Source organism: Antechinus flavipes, chromosome 2 (genome assembly GCF_016432865.1).
Source record: "Antechinus flavipes isolate AdamAnt ecotype Samford, QLD, Australia chromosome 2, AdamAnt_v2, whole genome shotgun sequence".
NCBI lineage: Eukaryota > Metazoa > Chordata > Mammalia > Dasyuromorphia > Dasyuridae > Antechinus > Antechinus flavipes.
Genome location: NC_067399.1, coordinates 544,298,804 through 544,313,084, shown reverse-complemented (window position 1 = coordinate 544,313,084; position 14,281 = coordinate 544,298,804). Strand labels below are relative to the sequence as shown.

General features: G+C 35.6%; 1 protein-coding gene across 1 annotated transcript in view; it reads left to right on the top strand.

Annotated features, from left to right (window-relative positions):
• TLN2 (talin 2) overlaps window positions 1-14,281 on the top strand; it is a 237,371-nt gene that overhangs the window by 138,529 nt on the left and 84,561 nt on the right. The window contains exon 40 of the mRNA XM_051980927.1: window positions 10,850-10,996. Within this exon, the coding sequence (XP_051836887.1) occupies window positions 10,850-10,996 (147 nt within the window). The remainder of the gene's footprint in view (window positions 1-10,849; window positions 10,997-14,281) is intronic.

Here is a 14,281-nt window from a genome sequence, read left to right as displayed (position 1 = left end):
GAATGTATTCTTATAAATGGTCTTTCATTTCATTGAAGTTTACTAAATTTATTGGCAAATAACTGGACAAAATAACTCCTTATAATTGCTTTCATTTCATCTTTTGTGGCATAGTCACCATTTTCATTTATGATACTACCTTTGTAGTAATGTTCACCTATTGTTTTAAAAAATCATGTTAACCAATGTTTTATTTATTTTATTGAATTTTTCAAAATACCAACTCCAAGTTTTATTTATTAACTCAATAGTTTTCTTATGCTCAATTTTATTTTATTCCTAATAAATTTAATTTTTATTTAATTTTTTATTAAAACTTCTTAGACTCAAAACATATGCATAGACAATTTTCAACATTTACCCTTGCAAAATCTTGTGTTCCATTTTTTTCCCTCCTTTCCCTCCAAACCCCACCCCAGAGGGAGCAAAGTAATCCAATATATGTTAAACATATGCAGTTCTTCTATGTGCATTTCCACAATTATCATGCTGCATAAGAAAAATCAAATCAAAAAAGAAAAATGAGAGAGAAAACAAAATGCAAACAAACAAGAAAAAGATACATTCAATTAATCTCACTTTTAATTTTTAGAATTTCCAATTTAGAGTTTAATTGGAGATTTTTAACTTGTTCTTTTTCTGAAATGAAAGCAATTATAAGGAGTTATTTTGTTCAGTTATTTGCCAATAAATTTAGTGAACTTAAGTGAAATGGAAGAACACTTATAAGAATACTAATTGTCCAGATTAGAAGAGGAAATAGAATATCTAAATAGACCTCTTTTAGGGGTTGGAGAGAAGGGATTGAACAGCCATAAATAAGCTTCCTAAGAAAAAAGTACCAGAACTTGACATATTTCCAAGTGAGTTCTATCAGACATTTAAAGACCAAGAAATTACAATAGTAAATAAATTATTTGGTATTATAGGCAAAAAAGGAGTTCTGTCAAACTGCTTTTATGAAATATGACATTAATATCTAAGCCAGGAAAAGTAAAAACAGTTAAAAAAAATTATGGACCAATTTCATTAATGAACTTGGATGTAAAAATCCTAAATAAAATACCAGCTAAAAGATTGCAACAATGTATTACAAAGATTATGGCTTTATGACAAGTAGGATTCATGTTAAAAATTCAGGGATGATTTAACAGAAGGAAAAATATTAACATAAATATAACAATCTAAGAAAAAATACCTATCAAAACAAACCTAGGATCTATAAAACAAAATCATAAAAATCTTTGTACGTAAATAAAGTCAGATTTAAATAAATTTTCATTGTTCATGAGTAGGTAGAGCCAATGTAATAAAAATGGCAATTTTACCAAAATTCATCTACATATTCAGTGACATTCTAATTAAATTATCTTCCCCTCTCTCCTCCCCCAAAGCAATTGGGGTTAAGTGACTTGCCCAGGGTCACAAAGCTAGGAAATGTTAAGTGTCTGAGGCCGGATTTGAACTCAAGTCCTCCTGCTTCAGTGCCCGTGCTCTAATCACTGCGCCATCTAGCTGCCCCCCAACTAAATTATCAAAAAAAAAGTTTTTTACAGAGCTAGAAAAAAAATAACAAAATTCATTTGAAAGAATAAAAGTCAAGACTATCAAAAGAATTAATGGAAAAAATGTGGAGGAATAAAGTTTAGTAGTACTAGATCTTAAACTATATTATAAGGCAGTGATTATCAAAACTATTTGGTACATACAGTCTAAGAAATAAAAAGGTCTTAGATCCATGGACCAGAGTAAACATACAATCTGTACCAGCAAATACAGTAAACAAGTGTTTGATATTATTTAGTTTTAAAAACAAAACAAAATAAACAAACTGAAAAAAAAAACCTTGTTGGGAAAGCTGGAAAGCATTCTGGCAGAAAATGCACATAGTATCTTACACCATTTGCTAAGATTATTCTTCATCCTTTTTTCTCAAAGAGGACCACAAGATCAGGGAGGTGATACTGTGATGTGGAAGTGAATCAGATTTCAGTAAGGGAAGACTGTCATAAGCCCTGCTTTTTCCTTTGGAGCCTTTTGGGTCCAGTGGCAAGATATAGATTACGATGACTTGAGATGGCCCTGGATGCAGTGGAGACCTTGGGGTAAACTAAGATCTTGAACAGTCTCAGTTTGACTGAAGCAATGTTCGATCAGTGATTAAGACTAGGTCAAAATGGATATGTGACCTAGAAGTAAAGGGAGATGTTACAAGAAAATTTGAAGAACATGGAATATATTACTTATCAGATTTATGGATAGGTAAACAATTTTTGAAAGCAAGAGATAGAGAGTGTTGTAAGATATAAAAAGGTTCTATACAAATAAAACAAATGTAACTAGAATCAAAAGGAAAGCAGAAAGCTGTAAGGGGGGGGGGGGGAGGAATTTTATAGACAATTCCTCAGATAAAGTTCTCATATTTCAAATATTTAAAGAACTTTGTCAAATCTGTAAAAATGCAAATCATTGGGATAGCTAGTTGGTGTAGTGGATAGAGCACCAGCCCTGAATTCAGGAGGACCTAAATTCAAATGTGACCTCAGACACTTAACATGTCCTGGTTGTATGACCCTGGGCAAGTCACTTAACCCTAATTGCCTCAGCAAAAAAAGAAAAAGGGGAGGGGGGGAATGCAAGTCATTCCCCAACTGATACATGGGCAAAGCTTATTAGCAGACAGTTTTCCAGTAAAGAAATCAAAATAATTTGTAATCATATGAAAACATGCTCTAAATCAATATTGATTAGAGAAATGCAAATTAAAAAAAAAAAACTTTGAGATATTTTAAACCCATCATATTGGCTAAAATGATAGAAGGAAAATGACAAACGTTGGAGAGGATGTGGAATAATTGAGACCTTAATTCATTTTTGGTGGGTCTGAGCTGATTCAACCATTTTGGAAAGAGATGTGGAATCTCTTAAGAGTTATTAAACGGCTTATACCCTTTGACTTAGCAATACCACTATTAAGCTTGTTTTCAAAGCTGATTAGGGAAAATGAAAAAGAACCAATATGTTTAAAATATTTGTGGCAGCTATCTCTCTTTGTGGTGGCAAGAACTGGAAATTGTGAGAATGCTTTTCAATTGGTGAATGGATAAACAACTTGTAGTATTTATTCATGATAGAATATTATCATTGATAGCTCAATGATTTTAGAAAAGCATGGAGAGATCTCTATGAAATAATGAAGAACAAAATGAATGGAACCAAGAAAACATTGTATGCAGTATCAGAAGTATTGTTTTAAGAATGACTTTGAGCACCCAGGTCATTCTATTATAAATACCATAAAGTTGCTATTTGAATCCAGAAAAAGAACTGACATATATGTGTGTGTACAAATACATATGTTTATGTATGTGTGTACACCTACATATACACACATGCAGATTTGTATCTAATGGTAACCATCTCAATATTTGGGAAGGAGGAAGGGTGTAAAGGCAGAATAAAAAAGTTCCATGATAATTTTGTTGTGCATTTGAAAGGAATATCAAGTTATACATAATGGATCTGCAAGGTGTTAAGCATGACTTTTATTAGTTTAGAGATTTGCAGCAGAATGGGGTCTTGTTCCTAATGATGGCTTAAAGTTTTGCAAGAAAACTCAATATTCTCACGCATTCAGGTAGCCTGTGTTTCCTTTTCATGTGTTCTAGTAGATGTACCAAAGACACAACAAATGTTAGACTTGCAGAGCTGGGGAATCACCTGCAAAAGTGAGTCTAGGCCACCCATCAGGCACAGAATTAGGGGGTAAACCGACAGAAACTGACAGAAAACAGAGTTTCCATTATGGGAACACAGATGCTAAGTTTAGGACGATCACGTGTGCCTCTTGCTGTTAAGGTTCTCATGGCTTTAAAATGGTAGATATTTAGGATTTCTCATGTTTCATGTCTTAAAACAGCATGTTCTTTCAAAGTCTCCTGGTGATAGCAAGAATGACTTGCCACATGTGTAAGTAGATTTGAGAAAACACATGAGGTGTGAGATAAATTATGATGCCGGCAGAATCATGTCCCAGAATACCATATATAGGAATTATTCTGTAACATGCGCACCATCTTTTATTAGGGATCTTTTTTTAAATTTATTTATCATTATATTTATTTTTATTACGGATTTCACAGTTACCTCAGTATCCTCTGATGGGGAGAGAATGACAAGGGCAGGACAGTAATTAATTGACATCCCCCTGGTTAAGATTAATGCAGACAAGAAACATGCTAGTTTTGTTGTTGTTGTTTTTTGCAAGGTTTAGCATTGGATTTTATTTCTCAGCTGGGAAAGTGGAAACAGTGTGTGATGGAGGAGATTTAAAAAGGATAGTTATGATTACAATACATTGTAGCAGTGTTCTTGTCCTTCAGAAAGCAACTCAGACCCAGGTAACCTCTGGGATTTGAAAAGGATGTGGATACACAGTTAGCATCCCTTGGAGACTTCTCTGATACAAATGTGTCATTATATGTTTCACTCAGGACATTGACCCTTGGGAAGGTAGTCAAGGAAACTATGTGTGTCTGTTTCCTTTCTTTCTGAGCATCCAGCAAACTGTTGATATACTTAGTGTCTCCCTATTGGTGGGGAGAGGAGAAGGGTGGAAATAGAGGGAATGATTTTCCAAAATCAGGTAAGTCTAGGATGGAAAGGTCTTGAACAAATTAGGACTGATATGACATTGTCTTAGGGAGTACACCCCTTAAACTTCAGAGATAATTTGAGAGTCTTTTTACATAATAGTGTAATTGATTGAGTAAAGTTAAAACTTTTTTTATTTGGCAATGGGGAATAAGACACTGGGAAGAGTTTATAAGCATAAAAATAACTAAGTTCATCAGTAATGTAATTTGGGAGCATTATGAAAAATGAAATGGAAGTAGAATCTTCCAGTTAAAAGGAACCTGAAAGAGTAGAAAACCTGAGTTCAAAGTGTGCCTCTGAAACCAACTAGGTATATGATCCCAGAAAATTCACTATACCTAGATATTCCTCAGTTTACTCACCTATAAAATGAGGGTGTTAATGTTTCCTTCTGCAGATAGTTATAAGAATTAAGTGACATATGTTTTAAGAGCTATTTAAACAAAGTACTATAAATATATTTATATAAATAATAAATATAAACTATATAAATGTGTATATATATAATACATATAATGAACTATATAAATAGCCAGTTAATAATAGCAGTAGTAATAGTATGTAATGGTAGCTGTAGTAGCAGAAGAAGCATCAGCATCTTAGTAAGAATCTTCTTTATAACACTTAGGTGATAAAAATGGATAGAGCAGGGCTTAGAGTTAGAAAAACCTAAGTTCAAATATAGTCTCAGAATTCTTACTAGTTGTATGACCCTGGACAAATCATTTAACTCTGTTTGCCTTGGCTTCCTTGTCTGTAAAATGTACTAGTAAAGGAAATGGTAAATCATTCCAGTGTTTTTGCCAAGAAAGCCCCAAATGAAGTCATGAGGAATCGGTCATGACTGAAAAATAACTAAATTATAACAGAGCTGACAAGTGATTATCCAGCTTTAAAAACTTCCACTGTGGAGGAAATGCACAACCTGAATGCAACAGCCCTTTGCCCTTGAGGTAATTCTATTTGTCAGAAAGTTTGTCCTTACAGTTCAGCCTAGCTATGCCAGGTGTTGTAGGAGATGCTTATAAAACATAATATAGGTCTCTTCCCCTACTGAGATTGCAGACCTGGAGAGATAAGACTAAGATGCATAAAACTGCCATTAAATTGCATATAGCAACACGACATTATTTAAGTTCTCAATTTTGTGAAGGAAGCCAGAGATGTCCTGGTGATCCCTGGGAAAGGGAAAACAGTGAAAGAAAGCATCAAGGAAGAGCCTAGAGAATATCTCACTTGAACTCAGTCTTAAAAGTCCAGTAGAAAGAAAGAAAGCCTTTTCAATGACTAGAACAACACGTAAGAAATCTTAGAGAAAGGCATGAACAGGGGATGCTGAAGAAACTGACCTAACTACAGTAGAAGATGGTATATATTTCTTAGGCATCAGTCACTTTGGAAAAAAATGCAATGTATTTATTTTGATGTTTTTGGGTTACATGGCATACGTATAGCTAAAAACATTGATATTTAGAAGCTAAAAAGATGTTCATGCACTAGAATAGGCTAAAAATTCAAAGAAATTTAATAGGATAAATATAAAGTTTTAAATATGGATTAAAAAATAAATGTCAGAAGTAGAAAAGAAGAGAGAGATATTTGTTAATGGATGCCTTGCTGTGCTACATTGTGAAGGAATTACAATATTCAGCCTGGGGGAGATGGGAGTGCTGCTCTCCTCCACCTATATCTAGAGTGTTATGTTCACTTCGGGATGCTTCATCTTACTGAGGATAGTGATAATCTGAATTATATCTTGAATAGAATAAATAGGATGGTAAATGAAGTTATTTAGCCTGGAAAAAAAATTTTAGAAGGGACATAAGAAGTACCCTCAAGTTTTTGAAAGGTTGTCATATAAGAGAGAAATTGGATTTTTTTTTTCTCTTCTGATCATTCATAGGAAGTAAAACTAAGATCAATTGAATGAAAAATTATAGAAAGGCAGATTATGATTCAATATGAGGGGAAACTGAGCTGTCCAAATGTGGATGAGGTTGCTTTGACATTTATTAAATTCTCCATCACTGAGGCTGGAATAACTTTTAATCAAGGAATGGCATCATAGAACCAGAGCTTGAAAACACCTCAAAAGCTATCTTATCCAACTTGAGGAACTGAGGCCCAGAGGAGGAAGGTAATCTGCCTAGACTCACTCAGTTATAAGCATTAGAGAAAGAATTTTAATTGAGGTTCCTTCCATTTATGAGATCCTACTATATATGCTTAGGTTTGACCATCTGCATAGCAAACTCCATGTATCTGATCATTTTAAAAGGGCCCTATCTTTTGGTCCATGTGGGAGTATAAATACTATTTTTAGGAGTTTTGTATAGTTTTGTTTTGATATAGACATGTAGGATTGTTAGTGTCACTAATGTTGTAAGCATCCACCTCATTTTGATTGTTTTGAGAATCTCCACAATCATATATACAAACTCTTGCCTTCTGCCTTCAGATTGTAAGTAAATTTATGTATTTTTTTTCCTGAGGTAGATTGAGTGCTGTAGGATTTTCTGAATCACAATAAACTGTGAATTCTGTTTTGCCCTTACTCAGTCACATGGTCTGAATGAAATGAAATATCACCCTAAATTACTGGTTTATCAGTCTGTCCCTGTGAGAGTGTTATGCACACTGACAGCCACCCCGAGCAAAGCCAGCTACTGTTATCACATTTCATACCTCATTATTTGTCACATTTGAGGAAATCATTCTTGATTCCCATGACCTGGCAATTATTTTGAAGAGCAGAATGAATTCTGGATCTTTTAATAACCTCTCTTATTGAACTATTCACTTATTTTGGTTGAGTAACTTCAGTCAATTAGTATTTATATTTTCTCATTGATAATCAGGCAGTGTAGTAAAAGGGAAGCAGCAGTGGTTCTGGTATCAGAGGCCTTGGGTTCAGATCTCTCCTATGATCTCTACTTAATCTCTGTGGCTTACCACTTAGCCTCTCAAGATCTCAGCTTCATCATATGTAAAATAAAGGGGTAGGAATAGGTAGCCTATGAGTTCCCTTCTAGTTTTCATTCTGAGATATTATGTTCCTATCTCATCAAAGCTATTCCATTATTTAGTACAATTTAATTTTATCACTTGGAAAGAGAACAACACTGAATTTCAGTTGAGGTGATGCATCCAGACCAAGGGTATGTGAATGTACCCTCATTTTAAAAGAGCCGTGGAACTATCATTCTGTGTGTGTTCAGTCATTTCAGTCATGTCCAACTCTTTGTGACCCCATTTGGAGTTTTCTTGGCAAAGATATTGGACTGGTTTGCTATTTCCTTCCCCAGCTCCTTTAACAGATGAAGAAGCTGAGACAAACAGGGTTAATGACTTGCCCAGAATTGCACAACTACTAAGTGTCTGAAGCTGGATTTAAAGTCATGAAAAAGTCTTCCTGATTCCAGGCCTGCACTTTATCTACTGTACCACTAGCTGCCCCATCATCCTACTTTGAAGTTTATTTTTTAGGAGCCAATGATTTCATCAACATAGGGAACTCCCAGTGAGAAAACCTCCTATACTAATTCCAGGAGCACTTCTTCTGCAATTTATAGTTATAGAGACTTAGCTGAAGCACGGAAAAATTATGTGATCCGCCGAGGATGAGTCAGCCTGTATGTGTTAGATATGAGATTTGAAAAGCAGTCTAATTCTGAGACTGTGGTACACTCTTTCCACATTTATAACTAATATTCCTTACTTAAAAGTTATCCAGCTTAGCTAAACATCAGAACAAATCTTAGAAGTGGAAGTTGGGCATAGGAGAAGGGTCATTTGGCTTCAAGCCTGAGCTTCTGGATTGAGTCCCAGTTCTGATATTGGTACTTGTATTGAAATCAGCTTCCTTAACTGCATAATACTTGCAATAACTATCTCTATAAGACTGTTCCAAGGAGACTGCTTTGTGAATAATGACTATCTATTCTTTTGGGAAAACTGCTGCTGTTTCTGCTTCTTGCTGGTCAAATCTTCTACCCTAATCTCATCAGAATGGAGTGAAGTAATAGCAGTCAGGACATTGACCTCCAAGTCTTGTGCTGTGTTCTCATTTCTAAATAGTTATTAGAATGTAGGTCTTGCGCAGGCCTGTTGTTGATTCTCCATCTATAAAATAGGGCAAATTATTATTCATAAAGCATTTGGAAAATCTCACCCAAGAGGTGTTATTTAAACACAAAAGTCTCTCTCCTTTGGTGCTGTTAATAAGTGCTAATTATAAAATGTAGCTTTTCAAATATGAATTTGTTCCACTTCATTCAGTACCTTTTTTTTTTTATTTGCTCTCTGACGTTATAGAGTAGAAGGCACAAATCCTGATATTTTCTGATGATTGAAAAATGAAAAACCTCCCAGATATTTGTGTGTAAATACAGGAGGGCTTCTCATAAAATGGACATGTTTCAGGAAAGCAATCTGTAATTTAAATTTTTGAAAACATCAGTTTTCTCATTGATTATCCTTATAAAATATCCGCAACATATTTTATTTCTTCATTATTTCAAGGAGCCTTCATTTTATCCCTCCACAAAGGTAGATCACTCTTCCTTTATACCTTAGCAGATAGTATTTTTAAATCTCTATAGCAAAAAAAAAAAAAAAATAATAATAATAACCTAATGGCTGACTTTCTAGTCATGGGTCTCTGAATTTAGCTTGGCTGGTCCTCATTTGACAGAGAGGAATCTTTGACAAGACTATTAATTATAATCATTAACCAATATTAATCATATTAGTTAATAACCAAATGCATATTGTAGCCCAAATCATCTTGGATGTAATGACACCAGGAGTATGTGATTCATGCTTGTCAGATACTAAGAATCATCCAGGACTAGTAGACCAGCCAAAATCTAATTTCCTCCCTGGATTTTAGTGGTTCTTAAATCAAGGATCTTTCTTTTGTCACATAAGTCCCAGCCACATTCACTCTAGTCCTTGGATTTGATGATTTTTACATGCAAAGGAACCAAGCATTTATTAAATAAATACCTAATATGTGACAGATGCTGTTTTAAGTTCTATACAATTTTTTTTTATTTGATCCTAACAAGTAAGTCTCCATGTAGCAAATCTTGCCTGTATTTAAAAAAAAAAATCATACATTATAGATTTAGAACTGGAATAGAATTTTGAGATCATGTGTTTTTCCTTCCTTGTTAGTATAGAGATATGTTCAGAATGACTTGTCTGAGGTCAGACAAATAATAAGTGGCAATCAGAATTTGAACTCAGGTGTTCTTGGAGACAGCTAGGTGACTCTGTGGATAGAGTGCTAACCCTGGAGTCAGGATGACTGGATTTTAATTAAATCCAGCCTTAGACAGTTACTAGCTATCTCTAACACATCACTTAACCTCTGTTTGCTTTAATCCCCCAGAGAAAGAAATGGCAAACCACTCCGGTATTTTTATCAAGAATACCTCGCAGACAGTATTAGTGTGCTATGGTTCACAGGATCATGAAAAGTTGGACACGATTGAACAACTTCCTGGCTCCAAGTCTAGTATTCTGTCTCTATTACATCATGTCACACCATTTAAATGCAATGACATAATATTTTGACCTATCTTCAAGGATTTTTTTTTTGCAATTACTTTCTCAGAATTTATTTTTCTTATGCATACCATAATCATCAAACATATTCCTAGATTTTGTTAGCTCTTGTACAGAAATGACAGCATTGGGAAAATGGAAGAAAACAGTTACAACAGATATTACAAACATTTGTTGAAAACCTCATTAAACTGACATATTTCACAGCTGCCTAATTCTTTGAAGAGTAGCATATACAATTAGCTGTGTCATATTGCTTGCTGATGAGATGTTAACACCTAAACTTCTACACCCATTGATGTAGACTGACTGTGGGGAGGACTTATGTCATATTGAAATAGCAGCAATTAGCTCTCATGGCTACCTCAAAAACCTGACTTCACCAAAAGGGCCAGGAGTGAGGAACTGTAGGGAAGAGGATAGAGCATTGAGGAGTCTAAATCCGTGATACCTTTTACAATGAGTAAGTCATTCAAGTGTCTGAGTCTTGCCCAGCTCTAAAATCTCTTCCAGTCCTAAATTTAGGATCCTGTGAATTCAAGACTATAATCCTTGAACCCATTCTTAAGAGATGATTTTGCCATTTAAACACCTTTTTTGTCCTCTTCCTTTTTCTTTCTAGGCACAGCACACCCATGACGCCATCACAGAGGCTGCCCAGCTAATGAAAGAAGCGGTGGATGATATTATGGTCACCTTGAATGAAGCTGCCAGTGAAGTCGGAATGGTGGGAGGAATGGTAGATGCGATTGCAGAAGCCATGAGCAAGGTGGATTCTTTTTAATCTCTGAAAGCTAACTTATCTTTTCCTGATTAGAGACAGCTAGGTGGTACAGTGGGTAGAACCTAGGCTTGCAGTTAGGAAGGCCTGAATTCAAATCCATCCTTAGATACTTAATAGCTATGTGACCCTAAACAAGTCACTTAACTGTGCCTCAGTTTCCCCATCTGCAAAATGATCAGGAGAAAGAAATAGCAAGCCATTCCAGTATCTTTGCCCAGAAAAACTAAACTAAATTCAGAGAGAGTCAAGAGTCAGACACAATCAAAATGACTGAAAAACTACAATAAATTTCACATCCAACCTCAGAACATATTAGCTGTCATCATATTAGCTAACAGCTGCTAACATATTAGCCACATCAATTCATTTAACCTCTGTTTCCTTCAGTTAACTCAAATAAAAAAGAAGGAAAATAATAATATCTACTTTCCAGGATTGTTGTGAGGATCAACAATGACACTATTTCTAGAGCACTTAGGACAGTGCCTGGTACATAGTAAACACTATATAAATGTGATGATGATGATGATGATGATGATGAGTCTCATTAATTTCCCTTGTATTTCTTTTGTTCGTGCCTTCAGACACTTTGCCTTTGAAGATTTCCAGCTTTTCATTGCTAATTGCCACTCAGTGTTATTGTTTTCAAATCACATGTCCAACAGATAGCTCAATCTTCCTTCTGTAAACATACTCTTTTTGTAGTGGATCACCATATTCTACATAAGGAAAAATGGTGATAGTTGAGTTGGTGGTTAGGTAGAGAATATATTCAGAGACTCTTAGCAACTTCTCTCCTGTTGAATTCCAGAAGGTAGCACTTGCATTGTTGTATCAGGTTGACATTCATTAGTCCTAACAATTGTTCATCTTTATCTAATTGCTATCATTTGATATCATAGCCAAGAAATTTAGGCGACCATAATGGAAGTCTTGTCTTGAAACATCTATTATGAGTGCATTAATAAGATTTTTCAGAATAATAAATGGTCGTTAATTGCTAATTTAGAGAAGATTTGTCGCTATTGTATCAGAAAGTGGATATACCCTGAAACTAGATAGCATCATAATTAGAATAATTATCCTTAAACATTATGCAGTAATTATTCCTCATAGTTCAGACAAAGTAATAAGCCTGAACTAGGGTGTTATGATTCCCTTTTGAGGATCTCACTTACATGTCTTGTCAAAGCATTCATTTACCTTCTGGAGTTTTAATTTGGTATCTTGCTTTAAAGTTGGTCAGTTTTGCAGAAATTGAATGTGATATTTTTCTTCCCAAGGTCCTTGAGTGCTTTGACAGGCTTTCCATGTGACTGAACACTCCTAGTATCCAATATACCGTATATATATCTTGAAATAGCATTCAGGAATGTAGCATTAAATGTCTTTTTATTTCTTCATTGAACCCAAGCTTGGTACCTCTTCAGTGATTTTAAAAAAAAAATTTTTTTACAAGTTTCTGAGAAATGAAAAAAAATTATTTAAACTTTCTTTTAATTTCAGAGTCTTATCTAAGCTTAATCAGTTTATTTGCTTGAACCCTAATGTCAGAAGTCAAACAGGACCCAGGAACCTGTGAAAGAATGAGGAAGTAACCAGCACACTTATAGAAAGTCTTCAAGTTTACTTGACATTATAGAATTGGACATACTAATACCATTATAACTGTTTGCTTAATCCCCCTATGCACACTTATAACAACCTTTCCACTGGAAGAGAACAACAAAGCAACTACCACCATTAGTATAACTGAATCCTTTCAGTGAGTTTATATGTATATATAAAATCTCTTTAAAATAAAAGTGATCAGCTTTACAAAATATGAACTTAGAAATTTTTCCATTATCTGAAGTTGGTTCTGGCAAAGTATTCAAAATCATTGATCCTGCCATCTTCTTCTTGCATAGACAATAGTCTACTGGGCTGATGTTCTGTTTCTGAATTAAGACATCATCAGGACTCAGAATCCTTTCTGATACCACTTGGTTAAATCAAGATAAAATTGACATGGACTTCCGGTTAAGATGGCGGAGAGGAGGCTCACAGTTGCATAAGCTCCGCGCTTTCTCTCACTATCCACTTCATTACAAGCCTCTGAATCAATGCTTGACTGAAAAAAACCCACAAATAGTTACCAAGAGAAGCCATCCTTGAGATCCGCCAAGAAAGGTCTGTCTTTACTGGAGGGCTGGGGCGGTTTTAGATCGGGCGCAGGCGGCGGGCAGCGGCAGTGAGAGCACGGGAGCAGACTGGAGAGGGGGTGGGGAGTGATCACAGCCGTCTCTGCGGGGAGAGCTTCGCTACAGGTTTGGAACCTGCAGCAAGTCAACAGCCCAGCAGAGAAGCTAAAAACACCGGGGCTGAAGAACACAACCGCAAACAGCTGGAGTCTCTCAGGACCTGGCCGCCCCCCCCTTCCCCCCCCTCAGTGACTCAGCACGCTTTGGGATCTCAGAGCGCAGGCGCAGCACAGTCCTGCTAGTGCCTCACTGCTGCCCCCTGCAGTCTGTAGAGGAAGCTCGATAACACACCCAGCCCCCCCCCCCAAAGAAAGACTCCAGTTTTTCCTGTTTTTCTTTGGTAGTTTGTCTCTGATTAATAGACAGAATGAGCAAGAAGCTGAAGAGGACTTTAACCCTTGACAGCTTCTATACAGATAGAGAGCAGACTCTAAATCCTGAGGAGACTAAAAACAGGCAGTCCCCAGGTGATTCCCCAAAGGAGGAGATCGTCTGTTCCTCAGCACAGATGAACCTCATAGAAGTGATTAAAAAGGCTCTCACAAGGGAGCTAGAAGAAAAATGGGAAAAGAGTCTGGAGAAAGTTAAAGAGAGAGTGGATAAAGAAGTAAAATCCTTGAAAAATAGGATTAGTGAACTGGAAACAGAAAACAGCTCTCTAAAAAACAAAATTGGCGAAATGGAAAAAAATTCCACAGAACAAAAGAACTCAATTGGACAATTAGAGAAAGATTTTAAAAAAGTGAGTGAAGAGAATACTTCACTGAAAATCAGACTTGAACAAGTGGAATTGAATGACTCGAGGAGACAAGAAGAATCAGTCAAGCAAATCCAAAAAAATCAAACAATGGAGAAAAATGTGAAATACCTTCTGGGGAAGACAACAGACCTGGAAAACAGATCCAGGAGAGACAATCTGAGAATCATTGGACTCCCAGAAAAACATGATGAAAAAAAGAGCCTGGACATTGTCTTCCAGGAAATCATCAAAGAGAACTGCCCAGAAGTCATAGGAACAGAGGAAAAA